At 48.9% G+C, this 19626-nt stretch overlaps 1 protein-coding gene across 12 annotated transcripts in view; it reads right to left on the bottom strand.

Annotated features, from left to right (window-relative positions):
* Positions 1 to 129: 129 nt before the first annotated feature.
* The window catches only part of PTK2B (protein tyrosine kinase 2 beta), a 149440-nt gene continuing 129943 nt past the window's right edge, over positions 130 to 19626 (bottom strand). For 8 of the 12 annotated variants that reach the window (XM_063726355.1, XM_063726353.1, XM_063726354.1 and 5 more), the window contains 11 exon segments: positions 19090 to 19294; positions 16553 to 16661; positions 15246 to 15311; positions 13596 to 13721; positions 8613 to 8759; positions 8426 to 8461; positions 7997 to 8021; positions 6371 to 6417; positions 5220 to 5357; positions 4915 to 4995; positions 130 to 1229 (listed from right to left, as the gene is read on the bottom strand). In XM_063726355.1, the coding sequence (XP_063582425.1) occupies positions 1014 to 1229; positions 4915 to 4995; positions 5220 to 5357; positions 6371 to 6417; positions 7997 to 8021; positions 8426 to 8461; positions 8613 to 8759; positions 13596 to 13721; positions 15246 to 15311; positions 16553 to 16661; positions 19090 to 19294 (1196 nt within the window). In that variant the 3' untranslated portion in view covers positions 130 to 1013. 12 annotated transcript variants of the gene reach the window in all.

The following is a 19626-nucleotide window of genomic DNA, read 5'->3' as shown; positions in this document are numbered from 1 at the left end:
GCCGATGACCAGCGCTGGACAGCCCTTGATCTCTGTCCAACATGAACACAATCGGTTTCTTCCAGGGCTTGGCTCACAGTCCCCATTCTCCCCCAAAGGGCAGGTCAAACAAACAAAACAAACCGCAAAGCAAATGGGACAATTTTAATTCAACCACAAGTCAAATAGAAAGAAGTTAAAAGAATGTTTATGCAAACACGCGAGAAAAGAAGGGTGCAGATGAGAATGGGGGTTGGGGAGAGAAAGAGGAAGAGTAAGAAAAGAGGGAAAAGAAGAAAGAAAGGGAAAGTAAAGGAAGAAAGAGAAAGAGGGGCAGGAAGACAGCGGATTTGGCCCAAGGTCCTATCTTGGCCGCATCTCTCTGCTTCTTCCCTCTGCTGCTTGGTTTGTTGGCAACACAGCATCCTGTGCCTGGACTCCCAGTTAGCTTGTTCTTGGACTGTGCCCCAGGTCCTCCCTCAGGAGGGCACATGCTGCCAGTCCAGACCAAACTCACATTAAATAAATTTCAATATACACTGTACAAGAACGCCAGGTCCATCCCTCATCTCACTGGCTGCCTGACCCCCAAAACAAAGCTCCTCCCCAGCTTCTCTGTGCATCAAGGGACATCTGAGGGCCGAAGAGGAAGGAAAGGAATAGCTTGGTTCCCAAATCGGCCTGCCACGTCCTTATATAAAGCTAGGGGCACCACGTGACACACCCCCACCCCCAGGAGCCCCCTGCATGGACCAGGCTGGCTTAGGGAGGAGTGGCCAGGCAGCAGCAGTGTCCCCTCTGAGCCATCTTTGTCACCCTCACCCTGTGTCCATAGCCCAGAGTCCCCTCTGTCCAGCTGCAGCCTGAGCAGTACAGCCTGGGGTAGGGGTGGGGAGAGGGGGTCGTGCAAAGTGGCAAGGGAAGGTGACTCCCCTTGGCCTTCCCCCTGGAAGACCCACATGACCAACAGCAAGGCAGGGGAGGTACATGGCAGGCAGGGGCGGAAGATGCAGGCAGGTGGCCCCCACCCTCCGTCACTCTGCAGGTGGGTGGGCCAGATTGGCCAGAACCTTGGCCTGGTCCACAGCGTCGAGCAGGTTCTTGGCGTCCACGGCCAGGGTGTGTGAAGCCGTCAGCATCTGCCTCTTGCACTCCTCACTCAGGGAAGTCACGGCGTTCTGCTGCGCCAGCCGCATCTTGTTGATGAGCTCTGCTAGGTCTTTGTTGAGCAGTTTCTGGGTGCCCTCGATCTGTAGGAAGATCACACAGGACAGGTTGAGAGGCCACAAAGTCTGTGCCTGGAGGATACGGAAGCCACAGAGGTGTCCACCTGCATGCTGGCCAAGGCAATCAGAAGTTCCCTGGAAGCAAATCAGACCTAGGAGTGGGCTGAATGCAACACCCTGTGCAGGGTCGAGTCAGGTCTGCAAGGACTGACATCACAGACATCTCAGAACCCAGCCGACCCTGTGTAAGCCCAGCCTGACTGTCCCTTCATGTCCCTTCATGGAAACATCCCCTCATACTTTCTAAAATGCGAATCTGATCTTTTTTTTTTTTTTTTTTTTGAGACTGAGTTTTGCTCCTGTCGCCCAGGCTGGAGTGCAGTGGTGTAATTTCAACTCACTGCAATGCCCGCCTCCTGGGTTCCAACAATTCTCCGACTTCAGCCCCCCGAGTAGCTGGGATTACAGGCACCTGCCATTATGCCTGGCTAATTTTTGTATTTTTAGTAGAGATGGGGTTTCACCATGTTGGCCAGGCTGGTCTCGAACTCCTGACCTCAGGTGATCCTCCGACCTTGGCCTCCCATAGTGCTGAGATTATAGGTGTGAGCCACTGCACCCAGCCATCCACTGAAGGCGTGAACCCCTCAAAATCATCCATGGGGTTGGAATCAACTTCTTCCAAATGGTCAATGATATTTTGACCTCTTCCCATGAATCACAAATGTTCCTAATATTATCTAGAATGGTAAATCCTTTCCAAAATATTTTCAATGAACTTTGGCCAGATCCATAAGAGAAATCACTGTCTATGGCAGCTATGGCCTTAGAAATGTATTTCTTAAATAATAGAAGTTGAAAGTAGAAATTACTCCTTGATCGATGGGCTGTAGAATGGATGCAGTGAAAACATTAATCTCCTCCTATATCTCCATCTTGAGTAGATGCACTGTCAATGAGTAGTAATATTTGAAGATAATCTTTTTTTTCTGAGTAGTAAACCTCAACAGTAGATTTAGCTTAATTCTTAAGGGTCCTAAAATTTTCCGAATGGCCAATGAGCACTGGCTTCAACCGGCATTAGCCCCTAACAAGAGAGTCAACCTGTCCTTTGAAGCTTTGAAGCCAGGCATTGACTTCTCCTCTAGCTATGAAAGTCCTAGATGGCATCTGCTTCCAACAGAAAGTTGTTCATCTACATTGAAAAATCTGTGGTTTAGTGGAGCCATCTTCATCAATGATCTTAGCTGGGTCTTCTAGAGGACTTGCAGCTTCTCCATCAGCACTTGCTCCTTCACCTTCACTTTTATGTTACAGAGGTGATTTCTTTCCTTGAGCCTCATGAACCAACACCTGCTAGCTTCCAACTTTTCTTCTGCAACTTCCTGAACCTCTCTCAGCCTTCATAGAATTGAAGGGCTTGCTCTGGATTAGGTTTTGGCATAAGGGGATGTTGTGGCTGGCTTGATCTTCTATCCAGACCACTCCAACTTTCTCCATATCAGCAATAAGGCTGTTTCACTTTCTTACCATTCATGTGTTCACTGGAGTAGCTAACTTTTCCTTTGCATTCACAACGTGGCTAACTGGCAGAAGAGGCCTATCTTTTGGCCTATCTTGGTTTTCAACACGGCTTCCTCACTCAGCTTAATCATTTCTAGCTTTTGATTTAAAGTGAGAGGTGGGCGACTCTTCCTTTTACTTGAACATGCAGAGACCACTGTAGGGTTATTAATTGGTCTAATTTCAATATTGTTGTGTCCCAGGGAAAAGGGAGGCCCAAGGAGAGGATAGGGAAATGGATGGTCAGAGGAGCAGTCAGAACACACACAACATTTATTGATAAGTCTTATGTGGGCACAGTTTATGATGGCCCCTCAAAACGATTACAATACTAACATTGCTGATCACCAATTACCAATTACCAACCATAGCAGTTATAGTCATAATGAAAAAGTTTGAAATATTGTGAGAATTACCAAAATGTGACAGAGACACAAAGTGAGCATGTGCTGTTGGAAAAATGGCACCAATAGGCTTGCTCATTGTAGGGTTGCCACAAATGTTCAATTTGTAAAAAATGAAATATCTGGGAAGTGCAATTAAAGCAAAGTGCAATAAAATGAGGTGTGCCTGTTCATAGCTGGTGCTCAAGAGTTATTTACAAATGAAGTAGATGAATGAATGGGTTGGCATCCCAAGGGTAAGGAGCTCTTAAATGAGACAAGACAGCCCCACAGCCCCACCTAGGGCTCCTGTATGTGTTGTCACTGCCCCTGAGAGAGAGGCCAGAAATTGGCCCAAACTCTCCTGCCTTCTCCTTCCTTAGGCAGCCAACAGTAGGGACAGTGGCAGGATGTGGTAGTCATCTGTGCCACAGGGCTGGCCGCTGGGAGGCAGGGGATCAAAGGGCTCCAAACGGACAACCAACAAATGTCCCATGGCACTGTATTGTGTGCCTATGGCTTTGGCAACAAATTACCAGAAATTTAGTGGTGCAAAACGACACAGATTTATTGTCTTATAGTTCTGAAGGGCAGAAGTCTGAAGTGGGTCCAACTGAGCTAAAGTCAAGGTGGCCACAGGGCTGGTTCTTCCTGGAGGCTCCAGAGGAGACCTGTTCCCTGCCTTCTCCAGCTCTGACAGGCTGCCGCCTTCCTTGGCCTGCAGCCTCCTTTATCCATCACGTCTGTCACTCTGACCATGTGTCTCTTGTCACACACTGCCTCCCTCTTATTTTATTTATTATTTTGAGATAGGGTGTCGCTGTTACCCAGGCTGGAGTGCAGTGGTATGACCACGGCTCATTGCAGCCTCCACCTCCCAGGCTCAGTCTATCCTCCCACCTCAGCCTTCTGAGCAGCTGGGACTACAGGCATAGGCCACCATGCCCAGCTAATTTTTGTATGGTTTTGCCATGTTGACCAGGCTGGTCTCAAACTCTGGAGCTCAAGCAATTCACCTGCCTTGGCCTCCCAAAGGGTTGACACTATAGATGTGAGTTGCTACACCCAGCCAGTGTTGTCACAGAGATCCCTGTAAGATCAGGACCCCTGATCCCGGGATCCCTGTGACAACACTGGGCCCAGTCTGATAACTGAGAACAATCTTCCAATCTCAAGGTCCTTAACTTTATCACATTTGCAAAGTCTCTTTTGCCAGGGAAGGTGGCATGTTTCCAGGTGCCAGGGCTTAGGATGTGGACATCTTTGGGGGCCTTTACTTTCCCTACCACAGGTACCATCTCGTGAAGCACCAAGACTCTTGTTTTGATTTTCAGTGATTGTTTCTCATTTAAATAAAGAAAATCAGATTAAATAATTAAATAAAACTTAAGTGCTATTTCTATGACACATCCATGTTAATCTTAACACAGACGGCAAGGCAACCAGACAAACGATAAAAGGAGGGAGGAAAGGAAGGTGTGTCCCCTTTAGCATAAGCTCAGAAAGAATTCACTGCCATCATCTGGAGACCTGAACTAGGAAATCCCCGCTAGCCTCTGGCCAGGTCCCTGGGTGCCCTCTCAGCCCTCTGGTGGTAGTTGATGGGATAAGCCACATAGAACTCACCTGGTGGGGACTCAGTGGACAGACATGAGGTTGCCCAGGCAGCCCTCATGAGCCTCTGATGGAAGCATAAGCAGGAACAGGTGGGGGTGCAGGAGCAAAGCGACAGCCTATGGCGCTGTCTGGGATGGGACGCTCACCTCTGTCCGTGAAGACGACGGCAAGGAAGGCAGGAGATCGTCCACGCTCCCGATGAGCTTCCGCAGGGTCAGCCCCACATTCTAGGGAGAGAAAGGGGCAGGATGGCTGCCACTCCTGGCTATTAGAGAGAGCCAGGTTTCCCCTGGGGAGAGCTTTCCTGGGGTGGTGCTTGCCCCCCGTGAGCGGCCCTGGCCCAGCTTGCTCTAAGAGGATCTGCTGGGCCAGCCAACAGGAAGCGCAGTCCCCCTTCCTTCCAGGGCGGAGTTGAGCCGCCTCCACCTCCCCAACCCAGCCCTGCTCTCACCTTCACCACCACCACGTAGCCCTCGGGGGGCAGCTGACAGAGCTCATTCTTGAGCTCCAGCACGGCCCGCACCAGCTCCATGACATTGAGGTACACCAAGTCATCGGTCCGGTCCAGGTTAGCTGTGGGCTGGATGGACTGAGGGGAAGACGCAGGTGGCCAGTGAGTGGGGGAGAGCCAGGGGCACCGCAAGATTCTCTCCTGGGCAGGCACTACTGCGGCCAACTCCACCACCAGCCCGATTTGAAAGGACTCTTCTTTAGAATAATCGTGCCCTGTCCCAGGGTGCATTGCCCCTGTCCACTTCTGGGGCAGTTTCCAGCCAGGGAGCCTTAACAGAATACTAGTGGTAGCCTCACAACAGACTATTAGAACCACCACCTGGACATAGGGTGCAGGCAGGCTTTTTTTCTTTGAAGAGACAGGGTCTCACTCTGTTGCCCAGGCTGGAGTATAATGGCACAGTCATAGCTCACTGCTGCCTTGATCTCCTGGGTTCAAGCAATCCTCCTGCCTCAGTCTCCTGAGTAGCAGACATGCCACCAAGTCCAGCTAATCTTTTAAAAAAAATTTTGGTAAAGATGGGTTCTTGCTACATTGCCCAGGCTGGTCTTGAACTCCTGGGCTCCAGAGATGCTCCTGCTGTGGCCTCCCAGGGTGCTGGGATTATAGGTGTGAGCCACTGCACCTGGCCTGTGCAGAGAGTTTCAAAGCTCCTTGGGTGATTTTAATGGACGCCCAAGGCTGAGAACCACTGTTCCAGAGGAAAGAAAGCCAGCACCACCCCAGATGGCTGTAAGGACAATGGGTGCTGGAAACCAAGCGAGGAGGCTCAGAAGAGGGAGGAAGCCCACACCCCTTTCCCTGAAGCTGGGCCAGGGAGCTCTACTCCAAGTCTGGGAGGGGGATGGAGGGTGGGAGATTGGTTCTTCCTCTTGCTTTTTCGTGAATTCGCTGTGTGGCCTCAGGCAAAGCACCCCGCCACCACCACCCCCGCCCCACCACCCGCCCCCTAACCCTGGGCTTCATCTGTATCATGAGGACACTGAACTGGATTCTATCTGAGAACTGTGAAGCTTTCATAGTCCATGGTCTTCAGTCTTGTGCAACTCTCACTCTCATTTATCAGTTTCAGCAGAGCCAACACATACCTGTGCGCCCAGCCTCGGGGGCTTCTGTGGAGGCCCGGTGAACTCCACTGCAATAAAAAGAGCAGCAAGTTGGGGGCAGTTCTCAGCACTCCAACCCTTCCCTTCGTACCTGCTGACATCAAATGAGCCCCCTCCCCTCTACCACCAGAAGACTTCAGGGAAATTAACTCTGAATCCAGGAAGCGGGCAGGGGAAGGAACCTCCTGGTCTCCCTGGTTTTTCAGTGGTCAAGGACAGCACTGTTGTCCCTTTTATAGGAAGAAAAAGGCAAAGTCCCAGCAAGATGGTGGGATTGCAGTGGTGCCCCAGCTCTGGCTTGGGCTTCCTGCCTGATGGACACCAGGCCTGAGGAACAGTACTGGGTGATCTGAAAGGAAGAAGCCTCTCTCTCTGAAGCCAGCAGGTGTCTGTGGTGCCCCCGCCCTGGGGAGACGCAGCTCATGGGGTAAATTTGTGTGGATTCTCTAATGGTTTTCCCAGAGTGTTGGGGCTGAAGGAAGCAAAATTGCAGCAGAAACATGCTATGCACTCCCACTTTGAAGAGCAAAGACACACACAAGTCCACTCAGCACACTTTGTTTTTTTTGAGGCAGGGCTTGCACCGAGGCTGGAGCACAGTGGTGTGATCACAGCTCACCCTTCTAGGCTCAGGCAATCCTCCTGCCTCGGCCTCCTGAGCAGCTGGGCTTGCAGGCATGCATCACCACGCCTAATTTTCTTAATTTTTTGTAGAGATGGGGTCTTGCTATGTTGCCCAAGCTAGTCTCAAACTCCTGGGCTCAAGTGACCCTCCCACCTCATCTTCCCAAAGTGCTGGGATTACAGGTGTGAGCCATCACACCTGGCCTTCTATTCTCACCTCTGCCACCAAAGAGCTCTGTGACCACCCCAGGCAGCTCACACTCCCAGAGCCTTCATTTTCATTTGTAAGATAAGAGGGTGAGCTCAGAAGGGACCCTAAAGTCAGAAGGCTTGGGTTCAAATCTGAACTTTGCCAATTATTAGCTGTGTGACTTTGGACAAGTTACATAACCACCCTGTGCCTCAGAAGATAATAAATGGTCCCAGGCCCATGCCTGACTTGTGTCCAGTTCTCTGTGACTGCTGTCATCATCCTCCTCCTCAATACCACCCCTGCATGTCCCAGGCTTACTTCTGGCTCTTCCCTCCCTGCCTGCAACAGGGTCTTCTGGAGAGAGCCTGAGGGCTCAGCTGCCCCTCCCACTTTCTCTCCTCTGTCCCTCAGGCCTACAGAAGATGAATCTGAACTGGGAGAGGCAGGTGGCACTGCTTAACTTTTCCCACAGGAGCCTCTGACAGAGCAGGAAATAAGGAAGAGAGAATTCCCAACTCCTCCAAACTAATGCAGGAGGGGGATGATCTGAGGAGGGGCCTGAGGATGTGGCTGTTGAGAGAGAGAACGGCAGGGTGCTGGGCAGGGAGAGGAATGGGGTGGAGGGAGCGGAGGGGAAGCTGGCCTGCCCCACATGCTCTGAATTAAATCATGGCCGATGCTGCAGGGAATGCAGACAGACTGCAGCTCCCTGTCCTGGGTGGTGGGCAAGGATGGTGGCTCTGCACAAGGTGCCAAGAGGAAACCCCCCAAAGAAGGGCGGGAACACTCACTGTAGCCGACCTCCTTCTCTGGCGTCTGGAGGAAGGAGGAAAGAGAACAGGAATGTCACTCATGTGGCTCTGGAGACAACTCCCTCCCTGGTTACCCATTCCCCAGTCCCTCCACTGTGTGTTTAGAGATTACAGCCATGGGGTCGGGGGTGCTTCTGGGAGCAGCTCGTGACCCAAAGTGACCTTTCTGGGAGGCCGAGGGGCCCTGGGAAGGGCCACAGACAGCGCTAAGGGCACAATCACAGGAGAGTTCAGGAAAAAGGCCATGTAGGGGTTGGCAGAAAAGGAAAAGACACCCTCCCAACATGGAAAGCCACTGAGGAGGAGCTGGGCAGGCCTGGGGGTAGGAGCAAGTCAGGGGGCGTCCTATGGTGGGTGAGGCCTTCCCAGGCCGTGGCATGAAGGAGGCTGCCTCTCCTTGTGACTCACCAATGGGGACTTATCATTCATATAAACCATGGGGTCCTGCAGAGGAAGAAACAAGAGCGAAGGACTTAGAATTCTGGAGCTGAAAGAAAGCACCAAGAATGCAGGGGACCCTTGCCCCAGCCACCTGGGGAGATAGAATAGGACACAGATGGGTGCAGAGCACCGACATCCTTCCTGGTGTGCTCACCAGGGACTTCTCCTCCTGCTTGAGCCACTGGTAGTCCTCCACCATCTGCTTCTGCTGTTTGTCCAGGATTTGCCGCATTTTGATCTTTTCAGCCTCCCACAGCTGCTGGGCCTCTTCTCGGCTGCTGGGTCGGATGAAATCCTCCTCCTGGGAGGACGGCAGAGAGAAGGGAGAGGATGCAATGAGCCCTGCTCTCAGACTCAGGGAAGGACAGTCCTCTGAAGAACCTCATGGCAGCTGCAAGCCTTGGCCTGGCCAGCTGCTTTTTTCTCCTAAGTTTGTTCTTAAACCCAGAGCTATATGTGCAGACAGTTACCGGGTGTCAGCCCCGAGCATGTATCTGCATTGCAATGTGATACCAAACCCGAGAACCCATTGCTCAACGTGCGCTGTATTCAAATGATTACACGATCTGCTCATGATATTTTATCAAGTGACTGCCCTACTATTATCTCAGTGTTTGTGATGGTTGTTGTCATTTAATATATTTTAAAAAGAAAATCTATTAAAGTCTATTAAAATCTATTTTAAAATCTACTAAAAGCATCCAAAGGGTTTCCAAGGGGCTGGCTTTGCTTAGCTGGAGAGCATCACACCCTTCTGATGCTATCTCCACCTAAGGATCAAGATGGCACGTCTGGAAGCTTCGAGACACAGGGGTGCTGCCTCTAGCCTCATGGTGTGCAGTCCCATGTGTGTCCATGAATGAGCAGAGCCTGAGAGAACAAGCAACAGCATGCACCCACCAACCATGCCTTCCTATTAAGACATACTCTTTATTAAGATAATAGCTTGGGTTATTTAACTAAATGTTAGGAGAAATGCATGAGCTAAGGGATAAAATAAGGAACAAATGTTCATGAAATACAGCTCTATAGAGATAAGATAAATGCAATCATAGCTTGAGTTATTTAACCAATGATTAGAAGAAATTCATGAACTAATAGATAAAATGAAAAACAAAATTCAAAGAAATATAGCTTGATAGAGAGAAGATAAATGCTTCCTCTCCCTAGATCTAGTAATTTAACTCTTGCTTTAACTTACCTCTGGGGCTTTGGACCTATTCATAATTTTAGCTGCTAGTGCCTAAACAGAAAGTATTGCATGTCTTCCTATTTTCCTTCAATCTTCCCCCACGGTTCGTTTGTATAAATATCTGCTCAGTGCCTCTAAACTATTTTGCTCTTGTTGTGCTGCACATGGGGACCCTGGCCTCCTGGACAGATGGAGGAGGAATATTATTGGCATCCTCTTGATTGCACAAAGCCCAGGAGTTGCCTTTGCTAGGGCAGGATTCTTCTGTGACATCTAAGCTGGCAGGTCCCTCAGTTCCTTGCCTTTGAAGTGGTCATTTGCATATAAATCACTTGCAGAAGATGCTAACAATTATCTCTATCTACTTTTAGCAAGCAATAATTCCTACCAAGCCTCTTAAAAGAGTTTCCTCACTAAGCCCTACAAAACACCCTTGAATATTACAATATGGTTTAAAAGTGGTTATATTGGGATGTTTTACTTAGTGCACACTGAGCTTCAATTACTAACCTCAATTTCTAAACACACGTTTCCCCACAAGTTAGGTTTCTTGCTGAAATATTCTTTATTCATTAATCTATTCAACAATTATTTATTAAGCAACTACTATGTGGCAGGGCTGGGTGCTGGGAGGACAGTGATTTTAAACTATACGATGTTCTTATTCTCATGGGGTTAAGTAAATACTAGTTAGACCAGGGCTCCTCAACCTCAGCACTATTGACATTTGGAGCCAGACAAGTCCTTATTTCCAGGGCAATTTCCTGTGCATTGTAGGATGCTTAGCAGCATCTCTGGCCTCCCCACAATACATGCCTATAGCACCTCCCTAGTTGTAACAAAAATGCCACCAGACTTTGTCAAATGTCCTCTCAGAGGGAAAATAACTTAGCTGAGAGCCACTGAGCTAGACCTTATTTTAGGAAAACAAATTCCAGCATATAAGAACATTTTATAATCATGGAATTGATAAAAATAAAACAGGTTTTGTTGATCAGAGGCTGATACTCAAAAATGAGGACATTTTAAGACCATAAAAATCCCCAGTTAAATGTCAACACCTGCAGACACAATGGCATGGCTGCCCCAGGCCGTTGACAAATAGTGACAAACAGGAACTAAGTGTCAAAAGCTCTAAATATAGAGTTAGGGATTTCTGGATGTGAGAAAAATGTATGGGTTAAGGAAGAGTATGGTAAGTACCAGTGGGATGAGCTACTAGAATCAATAAAATTCTACAAGTATTTGTAAGTATTTGTAAGTTTATAAGTGTTGACAGAAGATTCCACCACTAAAATGCCTAGCATGCCCCAGGCCTGATCGTACCACGTATTTTAACAAACACAGATTAGGAGACATCCTGATGCCTTCCAATTTCATAATAAAACTCAAGAAGAAAAATGAACACTGAAAAAAATGGAATCTCTTTGGGGTTGGTTTTGCTGAAATGCACCTCCAATATTCTTATTAGGTAATGGATACTTACATTGCTAATTACATTCTAGTCTTAAAAGGAATTGGGTACTCACGGTGTTTTAAAATGACTCTTGTAAGTTGTGACACCTTCCACAATCTGGCTATGACCCATCTGTTGGCTTTATTTCCACATCCACAAGTACCCTTCCTGCTGTAGTCCAACAGTTCTTGCACTTGTCCTGTGGTTTCCCACCACTCAGTCTTGGCTCCTACTGAAGCCTCTGCCTCTTCCATTCCCTGAATCTCAGTTTCCTCCTGTCCGCATCTTTCCCATCTTTCAAGGCCCAGCTTTTAAATAGAAGCTGGAAAGGGTTATCCTTCTCTCTGAACTCCCACTTTGTGGTACCCACAACCTTCTGGCTTGCATTACAGGTAAGTGTGCACCTGGTCTGATCCTTCTGGTCAACTGTAAGCGCTTTGAAAGCAGAGCCTCCCCCCTTCAGCACTGAGGACAGCGTCCAGCAATCACAGCAAGCCCTACTGTTTATTGAATTGTATTATTTTTATTTTATTTATTTTTATTTATTTTTGAGACAGGGTTTTGCTCTGTTGCCCAGGTTGGAGTGCAGTGGCGTGATCTCGGCTCACTGCAAGCTCTGCCTCCCAGGTTCAAGTGATCTCCTGCCTCAGCCTCCTGAGAAGCTAGGATTACAGGTGCACACTACCACAGCTGACTAATTTTTGGTATTTTTAGTAGAGATGCGGTTTCGCCATGATGGCCAGGCTGGTCTCAGACTCCTGACATCAAGTGATCCACCCACCTCGGCCTCCCAAAATGCTGGGATTACAGGCGTGAGCCACCACGCCTGGCCTTGAATTGTATTATTTTTAAAGCTCAATTGTGAGGTCTTCAAGAGAGAGATTGCTGCCATCCCAATGCTGGTATGGCAACCCACAGACTCCCTGATGAGTCAGGCTATAGAGCCACTCAGTAGAAAAACTGTTTTTCTGGGAACACCACCTCTGAATTTTTGTTAAATGCTTCCAAATGCTTTGTGATGAGCCTATTATACCTTCTCAGCATTCTACCTGGAAGAGACTTTCTCAGTGTTTCTGATCTGTGTCATAAAATGGAGCTTATATTTTTAACTTTTTTGGGTTTGTTTATTTAAAGACATGCTCATTATGTTCTTTTAGGCAGATTTTTCTTATGGCAATTACTTCTAAAGCCCTGATACAAAAGGTCTTTTTTCCTACTGCACAATCTCTTTATGGAACTGAACAAGGTCCTTGTGGAGAAGCAGGAATTGGACGAAGGCAATGCTACCCCTCAAATGTGCAAAATAGCTTCTTTCTAAAATAACACAATTTAAAGCAAAACTTACTAAAACAATCAATTATGAATAGAGAGTCAAAGGCAGGAGGGTGGAGGAACCGAACACAGCCTAAATTATAGCACATGCTTAAAAATGTAGTTTTATTATTGTTAAGCACATGCAAAGACAGAAATTGGTTAAATTAATATAAAAGAGAAAAACGAGGTAGGTCGGAGGAAAATTGATTTCACAAAAAATCTTAGTGCCTGGAATTCTAAGTTATCATGCTCATTTCAAAATTCTACTAAATTAAGCATAATGGCATGAAAGTAATATCAGCATACTTGCCTACATCTTCCAAATATATTATGATAAACATCTAATTTTTTTCAAAAAAATTTTTAGTTATGTTTAGTGAGCCTGAAATACTATGCATGCATGCAGAGTTAGAGCTAAAACAAGTGTTTTAGTTGGTTTAGTAAAATAGATCAAGTGTTCGTGGCAAGTGACCACTAGGGGCCATTTGTATGGAAGAAGGTGGTTGGTGACCAGTGGGCATCTGGTTATAAACAAAAGTGTCTTTTTCACACAAGACCTGACAATCAGAAGCCAGCCATGAAGCACTCCGGGCTTCACCAGCAGTTAACAATCCCCTGTGACAAAGAGCTGACAAGGGAGCTGGCTTAGGTCCCTGCTCTAGCCAGTTAATGAGACTGTATTCCCACTAGCCCTAAACTCCTTCTCACCCAGCAGCAGCCTGAACAAAAGCAGAAGGGGGAGCAGCCACAAGGAAGCCTTTCCTTTGGCTGACGAGAGATTTCACACCCAAAGCTATCAGTTAGGAAGGATACTCTCCAGCACCACTAAGCTGTGCTGTGCCCTGCCTAGGAGCCTCCATGCTGCCACGGATCCCCCTACTCCTGGGGCTCAGGAGAGGGAGAGATTTGTACATCTCTAGCCATAGCACCAGCATGGCCAAGGGCAGGTTAGGTCCAGCTGGTGTCCTCCAGAGCAGGGCCTGGTGTGGCCGCCAGCCTCTGATATGTTTGCAAAGGGAAGGAAGTCACAGAGTCCCACCTCGGTGGCCTGACTGGTGCATGTGAGCAGGGAGGGCCCTCCTGAGCTGAGGACGTGGGGTTTCCAGTGTCCCCAGCCACCTCCCTCCAGCAGCCTCCTCAGTCCGGGCAGGGACCAGCATGCAGAGCCCTCTTACCCGCATGCTGTGGCGTTTGAAGACATTGTGCCGGTGGAGAGGTGGGGTGTGCAGTGAGTTAACGGGAGATGGATACTCCATAGGGCTGGTGAGTGTAGGAGAGCTGGCACACAGACCCTCGGGAACCTATTCAGGAAGAGCAAAGAAGCACAAGGCACGGGACAAAGCGAGAAAGTAGACAATTCGCTGCTATAAACACGAGCACAAAGAAACCATGCATGAGCACCACAGGGGTTGGGGCTTGCTCTCCAGGAGTTAATAAAGAACATGACGTGGGCCTTCCATTTCTCCGAGAGAGATGGTGGAGCAGCACAGCCTCTCATTCATCCAACGTTCCCCCAAGATGCTCTGCACACAGTGGGGTCCATGCTGGTTACTGACCCACTGAGACCAGGGCTCTTCCTACAGGACTTTTCAGAAAACAGTTATGTTTCAGTTGCATTACAAACTGACTGATGTGGTTAACATACCAATTTATAGAGATATGTATGAATTATTTTTTAAAAATTCAGACAGGCTCTTGCTCTGTTGCCCAGGCTGGGATGCAGTGGTATGATCACAGCTCACTGCAGCCTTAAACTCTTGGCCTCAAGCGATCCTCTTGCCTCAGCCTCCCACATAGCTGGGACTACAGATGCATGCCACCATGCCTGCCTTGAATTTTTTTTTAATTAAAAAATAAGTATATTGCAATTTTATTGTATTACTCTTTGTTTTTAGAGATGGGGTCTCATTATATTGCCCAGGCTGGTCTCAAACTCCTGAGCTCAATGAATCCTCCCATCTCACCCTCCTTAGTAGCTGGGACTACAGGTGTGTGCCACTCCACCTAACTTCCTGTTTTAAATATTGCATATGGGTATATTTCTTTTTTTTCAGAACGATTTTTCCATCTTCTGAATCAGGCTTTCTCTTCACATGAAGAGGATTTATCTATTAGTCCTTAGATGGTCTTGTTCTGGCACTCAGGCATTTCCTTGAGAACAGATATAGGACCATGGGACACCGCCTTTCTATAAAGGGCACCAACTAAATGGACATTATTTCTGGTGGTTGAGGGGATCAATTTTTGAGCAGTGGCTCTGAGCTGGGGGATGCAAGAGAAGAAATAAGAGGAGACTGGACTCCCTCTCTCCTAGAGGCAAGACAGACATAGAACAGAGATGTTCAGGGTCAGGGACGCACAGCCTGGGAAAGAGTCATGGTTGGGGATAATGGAGCTGGGAGAAAGCTCAGGTAAAACCCTGCTGTCTCTTCAATGGCCACCCAGGTTCTGGATGGGGCCTCTTTGGGGAGTCCCATGGAGCCACTCCATTTGCTGGGAAATATTCCCTGGGATTCCTTCGGGAAGGAGGCCAGGGAGGCCTTACATGTGGGGAGAGAGCAGCAGGCAGGCACACAAAGAAGCAGATGCTGTAGACAGAGGGATGGGGCTTAAGGCAGGTCTTAGCTGAGCACAGCCTGGGAGAACTGCATTTTAATTCTTGTGATCTGAGTCTGCATTCTGTTCTGGGTGCCAAAGAAGAGTCAACCAAGGCCATCTCCATCACCCAAGTGGGTGACTGCTGCTCCTCTAAGGCACAAGAATGTAGTTTCAGGACCTGGATGAGAGGTAGACCTGAAGTTCCTGTCCTCTGGTTCTATCTTTACCTGGAACTGTAGTTTTGGAGCCAGGAGGTTGGTTTGTGGAGGGGGTCTGTACTTAGGTCGGCTGGGCTGGAGAGAGAACACAGATGGGTCAGTCTCTGTCCCTCTCCTTGAGTGAACACAACTCACCAAGGGGAACATCAGGTCAAAGACACCTCAGGCTTGTTCCAAAGGAAGGAAAGTTGAGGGACAAAGCTGTCATGAAACTCATTTTGCATCCATTTATTGAGCAATGATCATCTACTGAGTGGTGGAAGGTACAAAGAAGCCACCTCACTGCCCTCCTGGGGCTATGGCTAATTGGAGGGTTAATGATTGGTGCATGTGTCGCCTCCCTATATGTGGGAGCACCCGCCAAGTCAGAGCTCCAGAGCCACAGGCATGCAGAGGTAGGAGCTCACCAGGGGCTTGGGCATTCACAGAAGCTGCATGGAGGAGATGAACACTGAGCCAGGCCCGTGGGGAGGGGTGGGACATGCCAGGCAAGAGGGACAAGTGAGAAAAGGCCTTTGATGGGATCAGACATTGTTATGGACTGAATATTTGTCCCCCTTTTCAATTTGCATGTTGAAGCCTGAACCCCCAATGTGATAGCATTAAGGAAGTGCAGGTTTTTGGAGGTAATTAGGGTCAGATGAGGTTATGAGGATGGAGCCCATGATGGGATTAGTGCCCTTATAAGAAGAGAAAGAAAGACCACTCTGTGTCTGCCAGGTAAAAACAGTGAGAAGGTGGTTGTCTGTAAGCCAGACAGAGAGCCCTCACAAGACACCAACACCTTGATCTTGGACTTCCCAGCCTCCAGAACTGTGAGAGATATACATCTACTGTTTAAGCCACTTGGTCTGTGGTCTTTTGTTGCAGCAGCTCCAGTTGACTAAGACAGGCATGGCCTCTCAGACCCACCCACCTAATGGCAGCAGGGCCCTGCCTGGCTCCTGAGCTCAGGGTGGCCATGGGGTGTATAGATGTAGGGACTGGACCTAAAAGACCCAGGATACTTCCCATCCATGTGTCCTCAGGGGGATCTCATTTGTTCCTAAGAAAACACCTAGAAGAGAAGCCCAGCCCCTCAGGGGACACCTTTGAGGAATGATTCTTGACCCAGCTATCCCACAAGGTGGATGCTATCTCCAAGTCCACCTGCCAGGGAACTGATGTGACACGCTGACAGTGATGGTGGATGCTGGGTGAAGGACTGAGAGAGGGCTGTAGGGGCATCCTGCCTGTGCAGTAAGGGGGACATGGATCAGACAGGGACCTGGCTTTGCTTTGACGCACAGGACTTATGAGGCCATGGCTTGGCTTACCTTGGGTGGGGGTTCCTGGAAGGTTGTGGGCTCCAAGATTTTGGGGGTTCGGTAGCGAGCATTCCTCTCTTGCTCCATGACAATGTCTTTCTCCATCTGATAAACGTCACTGCAGGGAGTCAGGTCAGATAAGGAGAGAAACAAGGTCAAAGTGAGATGCTCCTTGGGGCTCCTCTTTGTACTCCGTGGAGGCCCAGAGAGGCCTGGGCAAGGCTGCTAGGTCCCATTTCCGTTTCGATCTCCACTGCAGAGTGGCCTGGGGAGAGCCCCCTGAGACAGGCTTGGATATGGGCCCTGAGGCCACACTGAGGTTGGGAGCATCACAGGAATGGATCCAAGGTGGAAAAGCATCCTTGGTGAGCCAGTCCCAGCCCAAACACGCAGCGGGAGCCTGACTGCAGCCCCACTCCTCAGGCCTTTTGCCCTCCTGGGCTTGTGATTGGCACCAAACCCCTATGTAGATTTCCAAAGTCCCAGCCAACTTCATGGCCCTGGCCTAGAATCAACATCTCCTATTTCTCATGAAACATCCCCCAGCGCATCCCTGGCGTGTGCTAAAGAGGCATGTGGGTTCACTCTCAGGCTAGCCATGTGCGCGCCTCTCACCTTTCTTACCCAATCCAGTGCTCATAACCTGGAATCACAGACCCCAGAGGACTCTGGAATTATTACTGCCCATGAATCCACATGTTCATATGGGTAGCAAGTATTATATACTACTGAAATGTGACACTTAATATTATATTTTCAAGTGTGTATATATTTAATTATGTATAATCAAAATGCATTATATAGCCCACTACATTTTGTTCAGCAAAAGATTTTAAAAATATAACTATTGTTACACAGAGACACTCAAAGTTTGACATTAAAAGGGCCTTTCCTCCCTGGAACGGTTAGGAAACACTGATCAAATCCCTTCTGAACTCTAAGGAGGAAGTGTCAGGTGGTAGTCTGAGGAAGCAACCTGGGGTCTTCTGAGTCTTTCAGTGTTTTCCAGATCACACCAGAAACCTGTTCCCACCTCCACTTGCAGCGGAGGTCTGGCCAATGCCTCTGATGGGAACACCTCTCAGCCCAGGAGATGACGGAAACACCTCTCAGCCCAGGAGAGGCACCTGCACAGCTCCCTGTGGCTCTCAAGGCCACAGAGTGATCAGGACTCCCAGCTCCATCCCCCCAAGGCTTTTACCCTCCCAAATTACACCCTTCAAATACTTTTATCCTGCAGCCCTTTGGCTTCTCAAACCTCCCATACAAGGGACCAACAGAGGAGTCTAGAATTAACTGGGAGGCTCACTGAAGGGACAGACAGGAACAGAGAGGCCTTTTAAGCCAGAGGTTTTGCAGATGATGCTGAAGGCCCTGCTCCACAGAAAACATGCAGGGTCGCCCCCAGTGCCCCTGGCCTGGGCATTGCTGGCATCCCCCGGGGTGCCTCCCCACCAGGCAGTTTTCAGGGACTGTTTTCTTGCCCTAAACTCAAACAAGGCATGTTGACTACAGTATTTAAAATCAGTATTAAAATACAGTATTAAAAATATTTTTCAAGTCAATTAAGTTCCAGACTCCCTAAAATAGGGTTCAGCAAAAAAGCGCCCAGAGGGCAAATCTGGCCTTTCATCTATTTTTGTATGGCCCTAAATGAAGAATGGTTTTCACATTGTTTCAATGACTGAAAAAAATTAAAAGACAAAAAATATTTCATGACACATGAAAATTATTTGAAATTCAAATTTCAGCATCCAAAATGGTGTTTCACTGGAGCCCAGCTACACCCATTCATTGATGTATTGTCTATGGCTGTTTTTGAGCTAAGAGAGTTAGCAGTTTTGGCAGAGACTTGCATAAACAGCAAAGCCCCAAATATTTACTATTTGGCCCTTCATAGAAAATGCTTACTGACTCCCACCCCAGAGGAAACCAAAAGAAGTCAGATATCCCACAGGAGGGCTAATGGCAGGCTTGCCACCAAGAAAACTGGAGGACCCTGAACCTCTGAAACAGATGACCTTCTTCCCCAGTGACATCCCCAGACCTAGGGAATCATGGCTCCTGGGCACCGACGGGCCCTCAGGTCCCTTATCCCCCATTCAGAAGGGAGAGGTGGCCCCTGGGTCATAGTCTTGATAACAGGTCAAAGATCACTCCCTTCCTTGCTATCTGGGAGGAAAGATCAAAGTCGAGAGACAAGGTGAGAGGAAAGCAGGTAGGATGCCTCAACATCACAAAGATCATAGGCACTTTGATGAGAGTCTGGCTCAGGCTTTTGAGTCTAACCTAGAAAATATTTTCTGAGCACATCCTTTGAACAAGGCTCTGTGCTCTGTGTTGACAGATGCCCAGATGAGTCAGGCTTCCCCAGGGCTGCCTTATGTCTGAGCTCATATCTGACAGTGAACCTGGCTTCAGCCTCCCGTCCTTGACCCTGGCCCGTCTTGTTTAGGGAGATGTGGTGCAAACCTCTCTGTGTGCTGGTCTTGCTCCCCGGTGCAGCCGGGTGGGGCCCCAGCCCACAGCCCACACTCCACGCTCACCTGAGGCTGCACACCAGCTCGGTGAAGCGGGGCCGGTCACTGGGGTCGTAGTCCCAGCAGCGGGTCATGAGGGTATAAAGGACCGGTGGACAGAGGTCAGGCTTGGGCAGCCGGTCCCCTTTCTCCAGCACCCCGATGACATCCTTGTTCTCCAGCCAGAAGAAGGGCTGCTTCCCAAAGCTCAGGATCTCCCACATGCACACAGCTGGGGTGGAAGGGAGCATCAGGCCCTGGGTAGGGGAGACCAGTCCCTCCCACCCAGAAACACCATCGCCATTAGCACTCAGTCTCGGCCAGGAGCAGCTCCTGTGGTCCTTCCTCCCCCTCCAGCACCCTGGGGTCCTGCCTACTACGGTGGTCTGCCCGAGGGACAAATGACCTACATCTGCAGTAAGTGACCTAAGGCCTTGCTCCCTAGACCCCTGTCAGGGTGCTGCAGGATCAAGAGGTGGCAGTCATGGCATGTCATTGGGACCACAAGTGTCTTCTCTTAGGAGGGAGGGGAGCCACTCCTTAGTAAAGCTAGAATTGGAAGCC

Source organism: Pongo abelii, chromosome 7 (genome assembly GCF_028885655.2).
Source record: "Pongo abelii isolate AG06213 chromosome 7, NHGRI_mPonAbe1-v2.0_pri, whole genome shotgun sequence".
Classification (NCBI taxonomy): domain Eukaryota; kingdom Metazoa; phylum Chordata; class Mammalia; order Primates; family Hominidae; genus Pongo; species Pongo abelii.
The sequence above is the reverse complement of the archived record's forward strand: the minus strand, read 5'-3'. Positions and strand labels throughout refer to the sequence as shown.